The sequence below is a fragment of the Fulmarus glacialis genome, unplaced genomic scaffold, assembly GCF_000690835.1.
Source record: "Fulmarus glacialis isolate BGI_N327 unplaced genomic scaffold, ASM69083v1 scaffold7668, whole genome shotgun sequence".
NCBI lineage: Eukaryota > Metazoa > Chordata > Aves > Procellariiformes > Procellariidae > Fulmarus > Fulmarus glacialis.
This window is the reverse complement of record NW_009227527.1, coordinates 72,150-92,669: the sequence shown is the minus strand read 5'-3', so window position 1 is coordinate 92,669 and position 20,520 is coordinate 72,150. Positions and strand designations below refer to the sequence as shown.

General features: G+C 41.9%; 1 protein-coding gene across 1 annotated transcript in view; it reads left to right on the top strand.

The window, feature by feature from the left end:
* Positions 1-17,851, top strand: part of STAC (SH3 and cysteine rich domain) — a gene marked incomplete at its 5' end in the record, with an annotated part of 28,230 nt that extends 10,379 nt beyond the window's left edge. Inside the window, 5 exons of the mRNA XM_009583166.1 lie at positions 3,804-3,868; positions 4,779-4,867; positions 8,567-8,618; positions 8,748-8,885; positions 17,753-17,851. Coding sequence (XP_009581461.1) covers positions 3,804-3,868; positions 4,779-4,867; positions 8,567-8,618; positions 8,748-8,885; positions 17,753-17,851 — 443 coding nt within the window. The remainder of the gene's footprint in view (positions 1-3,803; positions 3,869-4,778; positions 4,868-8,566; positions 8,619-8,747; positions 8,886-17,752) is intronic.
* Positions 17,852-20,520: the final 2,669 nt, after the last annotated feature.

Genomic DNA, 20,520 nt, shown 5'->3' with positions numbered 1-20,520 from the left:
AGGTCCATTCCAGTTCTTTTTTTTTTTCCATTAAAAAACTGTCTTCTGCAAATAAGATTTTAGGAAAATGTACGTTTGAGACTCTTTGCTTAAAGGGAAACAGCAGAAGAGGCAGAGCCTGCAGAAGGGTGAAAGGACACAGCATATGTCTGGCCATCTAATCGCTCCTGTAGACTCCTATGACAACAACTTCAAGGGAAGATTTTTTTTCATTCAGGCCCAGGCATACACACTATGAAACAAAGCTTCCTAGTTTACAAATGTAAAATGGCATACCTAATTTCCTGCCCTTCAGCCTCCTCTAAGCCAGTTATACTCCTTCACTGCTGTGAATTGCCATCTGTAACAGAAGTCCTGCAAGCCAAAATATACTTTAAGTGGCATGTATGAGCCTGTTATCAACAGGGATTTGAGCACTTGCCCCTCAAGTCAAACATGGGATGTTCTCCCTGCAAACGCGGGTTTGGTGAGCACTTCTCAGCAAACACAAGGACACAGTCCAGCTCCCTCCCCACCTGCTGGGTCAGCTCCACAGCTCACAAGGCTGTACATTAATAACTCAGCTTTATTTTCTATCACCAAGCAGAAATTAATTCAAACATGCTGCTGAAATACTTCCACTTTGCCTGGTGAATGACTTTCTGTAAGCTCCTTGTTACCCAACCCATTATTCACCAGAACTTTTTCTATTTGCCTCCCTAACTCCTTTTCCTCTGGACACACAAAACGTAGTAATTTGAGTAGGACTTAAACACTGCCAGGTAGTAATGGCAGCATTTTACATCCCTTTATACAGATGTTGAATATTCATATACCTCTATACTAGAAGATACAGGAAATGAATTTTATTTTTAAAAGGTTTTCCCTCTGGTACTCGTGGCAGTTTGCAGGGTCAGAGTCCCTCTACAACAGGACTTGGTGAGGAGCACAGTGAGGCCCCCAGGTCAGCTGCAGTCAGACCAGCTGGACACAAACTGGGGCATTTTCAGGTTAAATGCTGCAGGTATTAGCTCACATACTGTCTTTGCATTCACACATTGCACTTTATGACTACAATATTGTCTTACATTTTATCAGAGAACATGTGCTTGTGTGTGCTCGTGGATGAGTGTCACTTTGTACAAAATCTTTCTCATGCGTGCTGTGGTTACCATTTTAGCTATCTTTTCTCCGTTACAAGAACACTAGAGTTTTTCAATGTCTAAATACAACTCTCTACTATCAAGGAACCTTACTATTTCACTCATAAAACTTCTTCAAAGACTCTTTGTTTGGTTGTCAAATGTAGAATAGCCACAGAAATATGTGTTAATGGAAGAAAGGGTAAGCAAGTGAAAGAGCAGAGGGGGAAAGAAACTGAGCAGTTTGGTGTTCCCTGGCACGTTCTTTCCCCTGAACGTGTGTTAACTGTATCACAGAGAAACAAAAAGGAAATGCAGCCTGCTACTTATTACCATTTTGGAGATTTCCAAATTGTCAGAGACCACAAAATCCAGCTTCTGCCCAAAACACCTGCAGAGTTAAATGGTGGGAGAAGATGCTGATGCTTCTAGCTGTTCAAAGATTCCAGCTATTAAAATCGTATTCAGACTTTATCCAGAAGCAAGAAACACCAGGCAATTCTTAAAATGTGAAGGGGGAATTCAGTCAATGTAATAAAGCCACTGTGGTTTTTCTAGGGAAATAACTGAGGACAGGCATCAGTCAGCTCATGAAGTAATTACAATAAAGGGTAACTGATTAGATATCAGGTATGTTAGGTTGAAATCTACAAGAAGGGCTTAAAGGAGGATCCAGGAAATTATAGGCCCATCAGTCTTACTCCAGCCCCTGGGAAAGTTATGGAACGAATCCTCCTGGGGGCTATCACAAGTCAAATTGATTGGGAAAAGCCAGCACGGATTCACCAAGGGCAAATCGTGCTTGACAAACCTGATCGCCTTCTACAACAAAGTAACCTACTCGGTTGATGTGGGGTGAGTGGTGGACATGGTCTACCTGGATTTCTCCAAGGTTTTGATAAGGTTTCCCACAGCCTCCTCCTAGAGAAGCTGATGTGTTACGGTCTAGACAAGTGGTCTGTGGGGTGGGTGGGGAGCTGGCTGACAGGCCGCACCCAAGGGTGGTGGTAAACAGCTCCTTTTCAAACCGGCAACCTGTCACAAGTGGAGTCCCCCAGGGATCGATATTGGGCCCAATGCTGTTTAATATCTTCATAAATGATCTGGATGATGGGATCAAGTGTACCCTGATGAAATTTGCTGATGATACCAAACTGAATGGAGAAGTGGACACTTCGGAAGGGAGAGCCACCCTGCGGGAAGACCTGGATAGGCTGGAAGAGTGGGTTAACAAGATCCTTACGAAGTTTGACAAGGACAAGTGTAAGGTCTTGCACCTGGGAAAACATAACCCAGGAGCGCAGCACTGGCTGGGATCTACCTGGCTGGGGAGCAGCTCTGTGGAAAGGGACCTAGGGGTCCTGGTTGACAACAAGCTCAATATGAGCAAACAGTGTGCTGCTGCAGCAAAGAAAGCAACAGGATGCTGGGTTGCAACAAGGACATCACCAGCAGAGATAAAGAAGTCATTATCTGACTCTGCTCAGCGCTCGTGAAGCCACACCTGGAATGCTGTGTTCAGTTTTGGTCCCCGCTATGCAAAAAAGATGTGGACAGGCTGGAGAGGGTCCAGAGACGGGCCACAAAGATGATCAAAGGACTGGGAAGCCTGCCATATGAGGAAAGGCTGAGAGAACTGGGTTTGTTCAGCCTTGAGAAAAGAAGGCTTAGGGGAGGCCTTATCACCATGTTCCAGTATTTAAAGGGTGGCTATAAAGAAGATGGAGACTCCCTTTTTACAAGAAGTCACATGGAAAAGACAAGGGATAATGGGTACAAGTTACTCCTGGAGACATTGAGACACAAGAGGAAAATTTTTCACGAGAACAATCGGCCATTGGAATAATCTCCCCAGGGAAGAGGTGGATTCCCCAACATTGGACACTTTTAAGATTCAGATGGACAGGATGCTGGGCCATCTTGTCTAGACTGTGCTTTTGCCAAGAAAGGTTGGACCAGATGATCCTTGAGGTCCCCTCCAACCTGGGATTCTATGATTCTATGATTAGGTGCTGTGACCATTGTCTTATTCTGTGAGTTTCTGATTTAGTAACTTAGAAACAAATTTTCACATATACAGCCCTGTGTCTCAGATAACCCATCCCGATTCCAAAGCAACTCAGGTACCTCCTATAAAATCAGAGAGAGAAGCAGCATATCCAGTGCCCCCCAGGCAGGGACTACTGGAGAGAGAGATCAAAGAAGGCTATCAAACATTTAGAGATAGAGGGTTGAAGAGGGGGAAGAAGGGGTTTTGCGTACAAACTTCCCGCAGTGTTGCTCATATATGGTCATCAGGTTTTGCAAGTGCTTTTAAACGGAAATACTGCTCGTCCTAAACGTGAAAATACAGCATTCAGTGTGAGGAAAAGGCTGCTGGACTTTAAATAGTAATGCAATTAGGGGACCTAGGTTCTATTCCCAGTGCTGTACTTGTGTATATTCATCTGATCAAAATGGTTTATTTGTTATGATTGTCAATTCTTCAGGACAGAGATTGTTTTGTGCCATGTGCCAGTGGTATATGTGGTTTTGTTGGGGGTGTAGAAAGGTTCAGAGGAGAGCACAAGGGATCAAAGAAGGTAAGGGGGAAAGGGAAGATATTAGCAAAATAAAAGTGATCCTGTTGAGGTGAAGAGTCTTAAACTACTCCTAAAACGTCATGTGTTTGCTTTATTTCAGTGTTTACATACTCCGAAAATGGCACAGAACACTTTGGAGAAGAACCAAAAAGTATACATTCCCCGGTATGGGCATAAATTTTGTGAGAATGCAATGGGAATGCAAAGTCATTTAAAAGACTTGTTTTTATGGATAGCTGAGGACCTTGAGTAGGTCTGCTGGGGCACTATTCTGGAGAAGCATCAATATCTGACTGTCATGTTCTTATACTATTTCTGGGCCACTGGCCACAGTTGGAAGCAATATACAGGACTGGATGGCTCTTTGATTTACCCATTATGGTCCCTTTTATGTTCTTTTGTTTATTACAAATTGATATTGTGAACACAAAAGATCCAGTGGGGAGGCCATGTCATTACAATAGAACTGCAGTAAAGTAAAAATCATGGATTTGATTTGAAAAATTATTTGGGGGTTGGTTTAGGTGCTTTTTTTTCTCCAGATTACCAGTGGAGAAAGGGAGGAGAGAGAGTAGCCAGTCTTCTCTGTGGGAAGCCCAATGCAAGCAGCTTTCTATTTAAAAAAATGATTTTCCCACCCTGTTTTTTGGACCTGTGCACTGTACAACTCTAGCACTGTACAATGCATCCATAATGAGGACTGTATAATAGACACCTTATATAATGCCAGTAATACACTACTGGGCTTGTAAGAGTCATACATTAACAGAGAGAAAAAGGCAGACTCATTTTTAAGATCTCACCCAAAACACCAACTTATGCAGATTTCTGCGTGTGTTCTTTGGAAGCCTGGAATTTTATCTTGGGGTTCAAAGAACCTTATTTCTAAATGAAGATAGTTACTGCCTCAGTGGCTCACAGTATCTGGGCCATAGTCCTCCAAGGTGTAAAAGCAGTGAGATGATTCCAGCTCATTTCTTGGAAGATCAGGCACTGATTCCTCAGTGAACCAAAGTGAACCAAATTCCTGTACAGGACAGATATTTACATTTTCTCTTTCTTTTTCTTCTTAAAGGGACCATTTTATAAAAGCACGTTACAAATGAACACCTATGTTGCCTTGTACAAATTTGTACCACAAGAAAATGAAGACTTGGAGATGAGGTAAAGCCCCAAAATATTAATTAGTTGATTTGACCCATGCAAACTGAGTCTCATATAGCTGTATATGACTTCAAGGGAGAGAGGGTTCATTCTGACATTTGTACTACACATTTTTTATAGAGGTATCCACTTGCAGATAGAAAGATATTCTCATAGATAAAAAGCTGGTGACCAACTTTTTTTGGCAAGGACACAATAGATAAAAAGTTTCAAAAACACTTATGTCACTTCAGGAGCAAGATGGCTTTCAGCTAGAAAATATTCAGTTTTCAGTTGCTTTGTTTTTTCAACCAGAAGTTTTCAACTAGGAATTCCTCACCAGCTCTCATGTTAATGCTGAACATTTTACCAGTCCTGTTTGATTTTCTCTCACATTCAGATTAGGTCTGAGAAAAGAGAACAATGTCCAGCTGCTGGATGGCAGTGTTTTCACATGAGAAAGATGCATTCTTATCTTTGCAAAATAACCTTGTTAATTATAATTTTTAACACTTCCTTCCTCAGTTCTGCATCAGTTGCTAGCTCTGCAAGGTCTAATACAAACCCACTGAAGTGAAAGGACATCTTTTCTTTTAGTGCGATTAGTTTGACTCATGCTACTCACATTTTGTATGGTCTTGCTAGAGCTCTTGTCATGAAATGTGTCAGCTCTCTTCAGGGCATCCCCTACATCAAAATAGTCATGCACATGCCACAGAATTTAGGGAATTGCCAGAGAAATGGCCCTCTCATCAGCATCTCCTTCACTGAAAGCCTTTTTCCTGTTCCCAGCTGTGCCTTCTCATCGCTCTGGAACTAACTGGTGGGATGTAAGCAGAAATTACAAGCTTCCCTATCATTCTGCTTTGCTGGCATTTCCTGATCATTATTTTAGGAATGTCAACTCTTCAGGAAATAACCACAGGGTATGGTGACCTTTAGTGCAACTTGCCAGCTATTCTGCTTAAGGGATTCCACTTTGCTTTCTGCTCCTTTAGGGGTGTATTCCAGCTTGTGCGTTTGTTCCACGAAGAGGAACACCGCCCAGACAAGCCTGCACTGGACTACCATCCTCATCAAGACATAGCAATCCAGAAAACACATCATTCTCCAAAATTCTCCTGTCCCTCATATTAGGGGAAAAAGCAGCCTGTGGTCTGCAGCCTGGACTGTAATGACTAACAGGTTCTTTCCAGAGACACCAGCCAGGTTTTAGACTAGTGTTGCTCAGCTACAGCAGCATTTTTTGTCCCATGTCCAGAAATTCAGTAATACATGGGTTAACACTGTTTCATAAGGGATGCCAAATAGCTAGTAATGTTGTTTGGTCACTGTAGAACCAGGTAGGATCCAGCTCAGTTGCATGAATTTTCATTTAACATAGTTGAGTTGCTAGAGATAGGTACAGCATAGCAATGTTGTCAAGACTGACAAGCACTGTCCTGGGAACCCAAGTCAGGGACCAGCCGGACACTGATCAGCCCTAACATAATGAAGGCAAGTAGCAGGGGAAGGAGCAGAGCTGGGAAGAAGAGTTAGGGGAGATTTCTGGAGATCTCAGCTCACCTCTAAGGGGGTGCAATGGGTGGCAGATTACTGCAGCAGAGAGGTGCCAGCCCTGATTTCAGCAGCAATTAGTACTTGCCACAACCTTGATTTCTTCCTCAATAGCGGGAGCAGCCAGTCAGGTTTTCCAAAGCTCAGGCATAAGTAAAGTAGGACATTCCAGTAATATGCTTATTCTAAGAGATGACCTTATTTTACAATAAGTAGAGTGTCCTGGAGACAGGCAAGCCCAGGTTTCAGACACTGAAATGATTAGAATAGAATAGAATAGAATAGAATAGAATAGAATAGAATATTTGGAGGGGACCTACAATGATAATCAGTGGTTGTCTGGCCACTTCAGGGCTGATGAGCTCCTATCTTGCCACCTACTGAACTCTAGAGCACTGATGTAGAGCAGACAACATATCCAGGGTTGTGATTTACAGAAGAAAAAGACGAGACCTGAGAGTGATTTCAACCAGCAGTAAACACCAAGCAAGTTGCCCCCTTTCAGGGATTAGCAGCCTAAGTCTAGGAAGCAAGAGTAACATAGGTCCAGCTGGGACTTCTATTTTGAATCCTTTTTGGAGATTAGATACATCTATGTTAGCCCTGTGCTAAAAAATATCAGAAGGCAAAATCTGCAGGTCTTGCATCTAAAAATCTCAGTGCTCAGACCACTTAGGTTCAGTTGCCATCTCTCTCTGACAGCCAAATAAATTTATATTTTCTAAGTTATTTTTCTAATGACCAGGCTGAAGGGTATTTGGAGGATGGCACTCTCTAAATCCTTCTTGTTGAAAGAGTTCTTCCTTGCAGTGTAAGGGCTCCAATGGTGTTACAGCCTATTCTCTTTGAAGTGGCAAAACCTCTTTAAGTGTTTTGTATTAAATATTAACTGGAATAAGGGACTCGGATGTCCTTTCCCATGGAAGAAATCGTTTAGCACTGGGATATCAAGTTGTCCTTTTTCTCTAGCTTCCTTTCTCACCTTAGCAACATTTAATTATTCCAAACACATTGGAACAGCTTCCTGAGGAGGGCTTGAGGAAAATCCTACCCTGTTGCCCTTTGAAAGCGCCTTTCTGTGAAAGCTGGAAAACTCTGGTTCAGATCGCACAGTGTTAGAAGACCAAATGCCTGTTTCTCCAGTTGTCAGCAGCAATGATAACCACTGGACAAGTGGACCAAAGAGGCCCAGCACCACCCCCAGCTCCACCTGCATCCTAGACAGGTCCACAGCTTTTATGCGTGCTAAGTCCATTAAATTGGATTCATTATCCATCACATGCTCCAGATGCGTTTGCAAGCTCTTGTGCTGATACCTCAACAATACAGTGAGCCTAACAGGGAATCCAAGGAAAGCTGAAGGGGTCAACCATTAATTTTATTAAGATCAAAGAAATGCCTCATATCAAGCAGACAGAGCTTTCTGAGGTTAATCCGTTTGGAAATGGGCTGCCACTTACTTTCTACAACGCAGCACTATTGTAATTACATAATAATGTTGATGAAGTGCCACCAACGGGGGGAAGGAGGTCAAATAACTGTTCAACTACCTGCACAAAATCAGCTCAGCACATTTTGCTATTAGCATTCCCAGCCAAATTATTCTCCTAGCTCTGCTTTGGAACTAGTCAGCTGGATGCTGATACTTAGCAATTACAACCCTGCACCACACATTATAAAGGTAAATATGTCCCATTCAAATCAAAAAGACATTCCTGGGCAGAATTATATCCCTGCTGACTAATTGCCTTTGTCAGTTAAATAGAACTATTTTCCTGCTGCCTTCCTTCTGCAATCACAGTTTGAAAACGCAGATGATAAAGTGGTGTGTCCCAACAATGTGAAATGTCTTGAAGTAACAAGATAATGCCTGTAACAAATAGGGACTGTATTTTAAACAGTTTCTTATTAAACAGGAAGCAAAAATACCAGTTCACAGATGTTGTCTCAAAATAAAGATCTAGCCCCAATATACAGAGACTCTCTTTCTACATTACCATGTATGATTGAATAAAGATTGCTGCCTCTTTGAGTCTACCTGCAGCGAATGCTCAGATAAAATGACCAAGGAAGGATCACCTTCCTATTAGAAGGTAATTGTGGAAGCTGAAGCAGCATAACAACTAAGAGTCATCTTAACTACTATTCCTCTTCTAATTACAGGCCAGGGGATATGATCACTCTTCTGGAAGACTCCAATGAAGACTGGTGGAAGGTATGTGCTAATTATTTTATATCTATCTGTTTTCCTTCCAAAGGGAAAAATATGTTATTTTCAATACTGAACTTCTATTAAAGCTACTGGTGTTAACAACCTTCTTCTATCAATATCTTTTCTCCACAGGGGAAAATTGATGACAGAACCGGATTTTTTCCTGCTAACTTCGTTCAAAGAGTGCAACATGATGAGAAGATTTACAGGTGTATCAGGACATTCATCGGCTGCAAGGAACAGGGACAGATAACTCTGAAAGAGAACCAGGTAAGTTCCCCTGAGCCAGATCCCACCAGATTTGAGCATCCAGCAGTCTGACCAACGACTGGAGGGAAAGTTGTGCAAGATGAGCATGGGCAGATGCTGTTCACTGCAACTTTACTACAAAATTTATTATTTTTGTGGTAATAGTGTCTAATAGCCAGTTAAGAGCAGTGTTGGTCTTGTGCAAACGCATACTCCCTGCCTAACATAGCCTAAATTTTCAGTCTCACAGACGTTCATAAAGATACTTTCCTACTGACTTCTGAGGGACAGCTTGAAGAAAACACATTCTTAGAGGTAGACCTTGTGTGCCTGAAAAATGGTCTGGTTTTCTCCTCACTATTAGAGCTAATCTAATAAAAGACAGTGGCTCCCTCCCCAGACCTTACCTTGCCTAAAGATCTAAACACAGCTCATTTTTTTGCAGAGTTAAGACAGCACCAAAAAAAAACCTGTAAGTCTTAAATTTTACTCTTATTCACCAGTTGCAAAGTATCTTTAATCATTAATTGCTTGTGTCACCACTTACACACCCTCTCTACAAGCTCTAATTTATTCTAAACTAGAAGTGCTGATGTGAGTTCAAGTACACCGTTACAGTGAAGACTCGCAGGGTCCATTCACCCCGGTGTACTTTCAGCAGCTCCCTCTACTTTGTGTCATTCAGGTGGGTTCACAAGGTGAAAGCCATGGCTGCCATTATGGGGTGTGTCTATGATCTGAATTTAAATGTGAGTTTAAATTTTTACCAGATATTTAATACATCCGAGTGTCAAGTCTGGTGATTCTGAGGTATAAATGCTTGCTGAGGTAAAGTGAGAGATAGATAGGGCTCAAAACCTACATTAAGGGACAGGTTTGTGGCATAAGCTTATGTAAATAGGAGGACGGCTGACTAAGGGTGCTGCACAGCCTCGGTTCTCTGACACGTGGATGAAATAGAAAACTAGATTTTTCTCACTGCATCTTGTGAAGCCTAATGTTCTTCCACCTCATTAGATATTTCCTTTCCTTTGGCAACTGATGTCACATCACCAAGAATTGTTTGCTTTACAGTGCCTGAACAAGCACTGATTTTAATAAAGTAGAGCAGAAGTCAGCATCAGGGTGGACTTCAGGGCCACAGGTTTCTCACACAGAACTTCTGTAACACTTCACTCCACTGGTGGATAAGGTTAACTTGTACCTTTGCTGCTGCTGCCTTGTGGCATAGCAAAACATACAAGTGCTAACAATCCTTGGGTATACACAGCTTTTGAAGGAAGGCACAGCAATACAGTGACCAGAATATATTTTAACTGACCCTGTGCATATAGTACATTGGGCAGCCCTGAAGCTGCTAGAAAGAGAGAAAATGCTTAATTTTTTTTACCCAGCACCTCTTTTGATTTTTTATATATGTGCGCAAAGAGGGAGAAAATATTACCAAAGCAGAACAAGAGGTTTTGCACCCTTGGTGCTCTAGAACAAGCAATGCACAAGGGCGAAGCTTGGGGAAATGGTAGTGTGGTAAGATGGCGTGCTAGCATGAGGGAATGGTCAGGGTCCGAGTCCCTTCTCGTCAGTGGGCGTACCAGATCCTCTCTGTTAGTGTGGTTGCTGCTGCAAACAGTGAGGGCCCAGTTTCTTGTCTCATTTCTCAGAAAACCATGGTTTCCAAGTGGGCAGCTTCATCTAAAAGCAAGGACTTCCTATTGTCCCTGTTTCATAATAGATTCACAAGGGAGGAGCTCACAGGGAGGAGCTCGCAGTGAGGAGCTCGTCATCGTCTCTGGTAGGGCAGGAGGTAAAGAAAGGGATGAATCCATCCTGTCTGTCTACTACTTCCTCTTCTTTAGCAAACTTATTCTGCCCTATCTCAAACCCAACACAAATGCTGAGGTTGCATGTGAATGCTGTCAGGTCCTCACTCCATGTGGGAGAGCCTTCAGAGGAAGAAAGAAATAAATATTTGGTGTAAAACAGGGGGCAGAGATCAGACTGAACAAACAGATGAATGCAGAGACATCGGAAGAAAGGAGTGGAGCCAACAGATTCCACTCCACCCTTGCAGAAATTGTGCAAAAAGGGGACATTCAAGTAGCTTCAAGGCCATTTTGAGTAATTTCCAGGCGGGACATTCACAGTGAGGCCACGGACACTCATCTGCTTCCCCCTGCACCCCCCTGCAGGGTTTGAGCCCCCCGTAATAGCCCCGAGTGAGAGCTGGCAGCCTGCACAGAACCAATGCAGCAGCAGTAGGTGGACAAGAGCACAAGGACTCCTGAACCCAGCCTGTGGGACATGTGCCCACCATGGAGATCACTGCCTGAATGGCACAATTTTTTGTCTTTTTTTTTAGCAGAACAACTTTGCCTTCACTGTGGAACAACTCTGATTGTGAAAAACATTTTAATTTTTATTGGGAATTTTTTATTTAAAAAATTTATTTTATATTTCCAAAGTCAAATTTCCTTTCTTCTTTCTTCAGCCATTTCTCTTATTTTCTGTCCTTTATTTCCCCATTGTTTTCCATGGGAAGCAGAGAGAGGGGTGCAGTAGGGAAGACGAAAAAAGAAAAAAAAATCATCTGAATGGAACTTCTGGGAAAAGTTTGTCAGAATTCTTTTTCTTTTTTTTTGTTTTTTGTTCTATTTGGGGATTTCTGTGGGATGTAACCAGCCATTTTAGCTGTCTCTGGGCACAGTGTCCAGAGTGCTGTGAGCACAATATATGTACTACATGCAAAGCACTGGCTTGTTCCAGATTAGCAAGAAGGAGCAATTATTCATTGCTACCAATTTCTGTCAAGTCTCACTTTAGCTAGAAAAACTCATTAACTGGTCTAATAAATTCCTGTGACTATAGTATGGCAAATTGTCTTCATTTTACACTGCTAATTCACTGGGTCAAATTCTGCAGAGTCTAGCAGGAGTCCAGAGCCATTCTGACAATGAAGGCAAGGAAGATATGCCAACAGGAAAACTTATCCAGTGACAGTAATATGAATTTTCAGTATATTGTTTGATACTATCCACGATTTATACTGCAGGTTTCTATCCCCTTTGTGCCTTATACGAATGTTCCCAGGTAAAGAGTCTATTCTTGTAAGGCAAAAGGCGATATATTCACATCAACAAAGCCACAAGAATACCTTAAGAAAAGCCATTTCAGGCAAGCAGAGATATTTTCAAAGCATGAAGCACAGTGGGTGAGGCTTTCTCTGGAATCACTTGTCAGTTTCATACCCTGGGAATAACATTTTGAGCTTCAGCTTCATGCAAACCTTTCCAGCAAAGCCAAGGAGAGGACTGAGGGAAAACCAACATAATTTGCTCACCCATCTTGAGCAACACGCCCTTCACAAAGGGTGCCTCGAAAATTTCATTATGAAATATGAAACCCAGCCTGGGGGAGAAAAAGTGTACTGCTTCAGAGACATCAACATCCTGAAGTTTAGGGTTCACTGACAGATTTGTGGGTCCTGAAACAAATTCAGAAGACGACTAGGCACCAGAGGGTTCAATCAGGAATCTGTGGGAGGGAGGCAGAATTAGCCTGACATCAATAAAGGAAGGTTATTAACAGGGAAACCCAAACCAGCTAACTTCTGTGGCTTTCCACTCTTTCAAGCTGTCTCACACACAATACTGGCTGCATAATTTCCAACTCAGATTGATTGTAACATTACATATAAAGTTTTCTCCAGCCTGTAACTTCTGCTCTAGCCTATCCAAATTCATTACCACACATTATACAAATGTTTCTTTGCATGACTACAGGCTCTGATTTGACCTCTTTTCACAAAAAAAGTCACCATTTTGAAAAGATATATCTAATATATCATCAATGTTTGGAAAAGCATCTCTTAAAATGCCTCTAACATTTTTGATCATCCTTATTTTTAAAGGAGTCAAATAATCTATTGTTTGAATGTCTGTTTTTACTCTTCCTATAATATCCTACCTCAGTAAAGGAAATAACCTCTTTAAAAAAAACTACTCATGCTCTTCGCTGGCAGCCTCTCTGACGTCTACAGTCACACTAATACAAACCACTTTAGAGTTGGACTTTTTGTGATTAAATAACACAATTGATTTTAAATTGCACAAGTGATCTTGTGCAATAGAAATGACCCCAAACCATGACATTTGTAACAAGACTGGCAATCAGAAACTCTCTGCCTCATCTAAATGTGGACTGTGAGTTTACATAAAGGTCAGTGCAACAGATCCATTTTGCAATGGATGTGTTTTATAAACATCACTGATGTAAACTAGCCCTGTTACCAAAAGCATCTCCCAGCCAGCTTCTGTGGTAACTGCAGATGGGCCACCGCTGCTGTGATGGCCACAACCTCTGAACCAGAGCTGTCAGCCTTGCTGTTCCCTTGGCACCACAGCTCAGGAGACAAACTTCCCTCCTACCCCAACACCCAGTCACACGAATTTCAAAAAAAATTACTTTTAGGCACATGTACATTAGCAGCTATGTGCTGATCTGGTCCAGCCACCCCAGAAGAGCCTGGCCATGGGCTTAAACAAATCCATGAGGTTAGGTTAACAAGGCAGGATTGCAACCCAGGTCTCCAGCCCCAGCGGATCCACCTGTCTCGAGTCTTCTTCTGATCAGTCTGGATGCTTTGTTGCTACCTGGCATTTCACCTCACTGCCTAGGAATTACTTTATTTCCCCACATTTTTCATCCTGGGATACTCTAAAAGGAGCTGAACTTCTAAGAGCATGACTCAGCTGCCTTTGAAAATCAGTTGCATCACGGTGACTTATGCATTCGGACTGAATCACTTAAAACACAAAAAAAAAAAAAAAAAAACAAAACACAAACCCAGCGCAGAAATTGATGTTGCGGTTCTTCATGTGCTCCCCAGCTATAACTGCTGCACTTTACAGTTAGGCTTAAGAGGAAAAGGGTCTTTTTCTGGCTATCTCTGATTTTCATTGACGTCAGTCTTGCTGAACAGGGAGAGGTGTCCTCATTCATTCAGAGATACTGAGTGGCACACGAGTTTTGCAAGAGTCTAAAACATGGGCACAGCCCATTATGCATCCAGTTTAGTCCAGGTCATCTTTAGAACCCTAAATAAGAGCTGTAGGTAAAATAAGCTGGTGTTCTCGGTCCAAAAGCTAATGAAACAGCTGATATAAAACCCGTCATCATCATTTGCACGATGGCTGAATGGGTATGAAAACTGAACTACTTATCATTTCCATCCACAAAGCTGATGTAGGCAAGAATTTCAGTGCACAGGTGGCAGCAGATGTAGCAACTCACAGTGTCCCTGTGCTGTCATTCTTACAGACAAGCAGAAGACTTGGGCTTTCAAACCTCTTCACCTGGCACTGTCTGCAGGCTCCAGGACAGCTCTTGACACTGTACTGTCCTCACAACTAAATTCCTACTTTATCAGAACCCGTCTGTGGCTGACAGATGGGTTAAATACATGGGAGAGAGAAGATAAGCAAAAGACAGCTGCAGAAAATTAGAGCAAGTTCAAAGTTACTCCTGGACAAAGAGAATTTGCTGCTTGAGCCCAAATTCAAAGCACAGGACTTAGAACAACAGGAGAGTACTAATGACCATGCAGCTTAAAGGACCATTTCCTAATTGCTCATCTCCCCCATCTCCTTGGGGCTGACTGATGGATAAAAAATCCTGAGGGCAGGTGTTGACAAGTTCAGACAACAGTCATGATTCGAACAGTTGTTGGTTTTATTTTTACTGTTGTTTTGATTTTTTTTAAACAAAATGAGATGATATAATGGGCAAGTGACTTTATAATATTAGATCCCACTTTCAGCTAGTTCTGAAGATCACTTGACGACGGAGAAATAGCCTGAGATGTGGTTTCTTACCCTGTGGCCTACGCCACTACTAACCTTCTGAGCCAGGGCATAGGGAAAAAAACCAACTGTTTGTCTCCATTTGTGTTGCTACCAAATTCACTGGAGAGTGGCTACTCAGTGGCTCACTTACCTTGTCAGGCCAGCAGCTTTCCCCCCAAAACATCGCAGCCTGAGTAGCTGCAATTTTAAGAAGTTTCCAATTTGATACAGCAAACCGTGAGCGCCTGAGGGTAGCTGTGGCACCTTGTGCCTTCACAACCATCATGTTTGCTGTCTGTCACCAGGGGTAGTCCTCAGCGACAGCTGATTCATCGGGTGGAGTCCAAAACTCTGGACACCACCATGCACTTACCTGGGGTTACTCCTGATTTACACCCACCTAAGAAAGTCAAGAGCCAAACCCCAAGGCTTACAACTTGTGGGTGAAATACTTGGCAGCACTCACAAAAGGGGATGAGGATAAAAGTGGCTAAAGATGGTGTTGTGTTCCCTCTCTTCCAATACTGCAGAATTTGGAGCAGCTCCAGGGCTTTGCAAAGCTCCAGCAGCTGCCACAGCCCCAGGGGACCTCCTGAGTCACACAGGATTAGGAAAGTGTGGCATGTTGTGGCCAAGCGCACTCTGCCCCCAACACATCCCCTTCCTTTGGAAGGAGTGGGAAAAGACTCTGCCAGCTGGGGGCCGGCACATGCAAGGCTTAGTGTATTAGTGTGAGAGAATTTCAGCTGGAATTTGTGAGAATTCAAATCAATGTATTAGTATGTAGAGTGAGAGAAGTTCTTCTGCAAAGGCCTCGTACTCCTCATGCCCAGTGAAGATCTAAACCTATTGCTGTAGCAGAGCATTCCCACTGATATCAAGGAGCACTCAAACCAGCAGCAGAACCAAAAAAAACTCCAAAAAAAGACCAAATTTGCCATCTTTTTTCACTCCAAAGATAAAGAAAACCAGTGTTCAGAAAGTTCAGTATTTTTCTTTTGTCCACAAATCATTCTGCTGACAGTACAAGACATCAGGGAAAAGTACTCTGTTCTCTCAATATGTTCTGCACAGCACCAGAGGTTAAGCAAGAAATGCAGCATGGCTAGTGAGCAGTGCAGACCTGCTGCAGGTCCCTTCTGGAGATCTGACTACTCTTGGGGTTTCTTTGGCCCATGCAAAAAGCTAGAGGTCTTGCAGACATCTTTAGTTAGGAGGAAAGCACAGTGATGGAGTCAGGCATTCCTTTTAACCAGCCAAGTCTATTTACAGAGAAGCTGCAAAGGCTCATTTTCCCACACAGTAGCAGGGATCAACTGAGAAGGGGCATCTTTCAACCAAGATGCTCTCTCCTACTCTTGGATACTCTGCCATGCTTGGCCATACTGAATCTGGTGCTTCTTTGTAGGCTTTTTCTCTCATCTTTGAAGTTTTCATAGTCTTTCTCAGAAACACAGACCAACATCTAGCAGTAGTCAGAAACACCTTTCTGTGTACGTGCTTTACACCTCTCTGCTTCAAATGGTGAGGTGACTGGAGAGGGAGCAGCTGCTGTGCTAAGGATTCATGACACAAATGAGCTTGGCTCTTTTGCAACAGTACTTAAACTAAACAGCATCAATTCCATACCTCTCCCACACTTTCCGTGTGTTTTAGCCCAAACAACATTATTATTTTTAATTGCATGTCAACTCTGTTGGTGTGCTCAGTCATTCTGCCCCAGGGATCCAATTCTGTTATTGTTAAGTGGGTAGCTTAAGTAAGAAAATTGAGTCCATTTGCTTTCCAAACCTTTGTTTGCAGGTACAGAGCTGCACCTGACCATTTCCAAATACTGGAGGTGGCAAATATGAAGCAGCTTCACCTCCTTCTTATGACCTTTCATTTCCCTCTGGCAGCATCAGTGTTGCTAGTAAATTTTATGTATGTAACAACAGGAGGACAAGCTGGCCCAGAATTCAGATGTGGTATTTAGGTGTCACCATACAATCTGTAACAGTCGTGCTGAAATGCATTTAGCCAGGAACATTTTCAAGCCATTTTTGTTTATTTCATACCCTCTGAATTACTGTAATTAAACACTGTAAATACGTGTCAGACAGAGCCTTTGTGAGTGTTAGTCCAGACAGAGGGCTTTAAATACCTGGCACTGACATAATGAGGAATCAGTGAGTTGGTCTCAGTAGGACCATCAGTTTTATGGCTATTTTTTAATCTTGTTTGATTAGTAGGAAATACATAGTTCCTTGGCACAGATATTTGAAACAATTCTTTATTTTGTGTGGTTCTGTGCTCAAGTGCCCAGTCTAAAGTACCTGTGCTACCAGGCTTTCAAATGGCCCAGCTATTACCAAGAGTATCTCAGGATGGGCCCTAAAATGGAAATACCTGAGATCACAAAGGTCTTCAGGAAATGCAAACCTTTACTATGATGTAATATTTGTACTATTGTAAAGACCATATGGTTTCACCATAATTCCCTCCATTGGGAGTAGGTGTTATGCAAACACACTCGCATAGCTGGGTTCAGATCAAATACTTTGATATACACAACAGAGCTGAGTAAGTACCTACCTATCTGAGAAGTACCTGGGCTCCTTGAACATGCAAAAGAGAATATGCTTGCATTCAGATCAGCTGCTATGAGTGACCCACCTTGGCATCGTGATTACTTTTCGCCATCAACTGTTGAGGGGGTCAGCTAGCTCATGATCTGAAATACTCAATCCTCTCATACACAGACAACTAAATCATTACAGTACACTGAAGTTATAATTCAAGTTTCAAAATCTTTGCTCCACTACGAAGTTCTTAATGATTTTAATGTCTCTCATGAATATGTGGCACTTCAAGAAGGCAGGGTGAAAGGTAATTCTCTAAATATATGAGTTTGAGTTTCTTATCAAAGCAGTGAGAGTCTAAAAAGGATTGTTCTACCTTGTAGAAGTAACTAGCAGGATGTCTAACCCATCTGATAAATAGCCTGGAATAATATGTTGCTTGATCGTGGCAAAGAGTTTATTATTTTCATACCTTCTTTGCATTCAGATTTGTGTGACTTCTGAAAAGGAACACGATGGCTTTATCAAAGTATACAGTGGGAAGAAGAAAGGCTTTGTCCCCATAGACGTCTTAGAAAACATCTGATTTCAACAGCCCGCTTGCTGCAGTAGGAGCCCTTTGTTGGCAATGCCTGTCTGCCTCATCTCACACTGTGTCAACCCAGATGGGCTGTCTTGCAGATGTTCAGGGAAATAGTGAGAAAACTGCAACTACAAGAAGAAAAAGACATTTAGACTGCCACAGCAACACTAAGAAATAAGAAAAGTGGAACGATTAAAAGAAAATATAGTCAGAAACCACTAGGGAAATGAGAGGTCCTTGGATACTAACAGGAATAAGGTAAGGAAAAAAAAGTCTGGGCTGATGACTGGTGCAAGATGGCTGTAACGACCCTGATGGAGACAGACAGCTTGTTCTGAAGGACTAAGTTCACGTCCTGTTCTTGTGTCTTAGAAAACTGTTGGACTGCTTTCTTGTTTGAAGTGTGTATTTAGGGGGGAGGGGGGGAAATACCATTCAAACTGTCCTCGTACTACAGTCCAATGCTTGTAGTAAAGTGTGGCTGTGGTTCTACAGTTTTGTCCCCAGTATCAACCGATCAGTTTAAGCGTTTAATCCTGGTGTTTAGTCTCGTAACAAAGCAGTTTGGAGACACCATGTGAACGTCAGTCCGAGAAATACACTGTGCCCTGGAAGTCGGCAGCTTTCTCTTTCTGTGCAATCTTCCCATATGAAAGAGTAGCGAACTTGTGTGTCCTTTGTTTTCTCTGTGTACGAACAAAAGCTCTCAGCATATGTCAGGTGTGATGGCTGCTCTCATAGATCACAAAAATAGCCGGTCCGCCGATTCACAAGCCTGCTTGGAAGTGTCCCTCTGTGTTTCCTGTACCTTTATCTGGTGATACAGAAAATGGGTGAAATGCTGGGAGAGAGCAACAGGCTTGAAACATTTTATATTTTTCTGTGTTTATTGCACTTAAAAGATTTTATATATTAATCCTATTTATAAAAAATAAAACAGCTAACTAACCCCTAGGAAAGGACATAATGCACATAGAAGCAAAGTCTGTAATTGTCAAAATCCAGAACTCGTGACAGAAAGGCAATGAGTGTCTTAGCATTTTGTTCACACACCAAAGGCGTCTTCTTCATTTGCTAAATAGAAGTTTTTCAGATTCAGCAGTGAATACACTGACATGAATTCCTCCTTGGCATAAACCACTGTCAGCATCCTGTAAATCTTCTCCATCCCAGTGAGACTGTGCAGACAGGTCTGTTTTGTCCATGTAAGCCTCCATCTTCAAATACGTCTTGGGCATATGAACCTTTTGGTACCTGGAGAGCAGTCTGTAGGACCTGTGGATCTTGACCAAATTATACACGTTAGCCAGTGCCAATCCTGTTGTAGAGCAGGAGCCTTATGATGTTTAAAGGCAGGGAACCTAATTTCCAAGTATTTAATTGGATGTAATTGCACCAAATACACTTAAACAGCTTAGCATGTATTATGACATAGAGATTAAGTCCTATCCCAAAGCTCCCTGCTGAATTCATGACTTATTTGACCAGCTTGAGACTGAATGCCAGTCTTTACTGCAATTAACCCCAAATTGATGTCCGAAATCCTGATACTGCAAGAAGAAATTCAGATGCTGCCAGGTTAGTATATGTCTTTGCAAAGTTGACACTATTTCTAAAAACAAGCTACCAGTTCTGCTTCCATATACTGAGGAAGTTTGAATCTGTGTTGCACAGTCCAGGTCTCATAGTTGGGTTGCGCTATTTGAATAACTGATCTTACACAAAGCCTTATGAAATCCAGTGCAACTCTACACATGACCAGAAGTTCACAGAGCAAATCAGTCTTCAGCCTCTCAGAGACACATTTTGCAGCTCTTAGGTATCAATTAATTGCAGAGGAGGAAGTGCAGGGGTGTTAACTGCTGAAACGTGGTCCTTCGTTATAAAAATAGTCTATACCAATTTTTAATGTCCTCCTGGCTGATCAAAAGTATCTGATTTCATATCTTCTGTGGGAACATCAGAAGGGTTTTTTTCAGTTCAAACAATGAACATTTGCTCAGCTCATTTTTCTAAGTAACCAGTAAACTCATTGGGAGGAAAGAGGATTCTGATAAGCCTTAAAGATCAAGAAGAAAAGCAGTAAAGACATATTAATCCATTCTGCTTTATAAGGTAATTTTTTTTATATATTCACCTGTTCAAAGGAAAAACTCAAGTGCTTGTTAGAATTAAAATAGTTGTTACTTTTGATCAGGCCTGTATTAATCTATACATATGTGCTGTTGTTTACATGATTGCATCATACTGTGATTCCCTCCTATTTCAGTCTTCTATGATTTCAATTTATCCCTACAATGTGCATCATACTATTCAAAGAATTATATAAATATTACCTACAACTCACAATGGCCTTTAATCAATGTCATTTTGATTCCTTTTGATACTGAGCAATAAATAATAAAGTGACTGAGTAAAAACAAAACAGACCTTATGTGGACTGTATTACATCTGAGAAAGCATTGCTTCTGAACCAAAGCTTTCATGGTTATCTTTTCTTTGTTTTTTTTGTTTTGCCTTTTTACTGGGCTTTTGCTGCCATTTGATACGGAGACGTAATTTATGCCTAATTTAGCAAGAAGCACATACATGAGTCTTACTTTGAGCATGTGATTCATTGGCTATTTGCATGCTTAAAGCTGAAGCACTTTGCTGAATTAAGGTCATTTTCC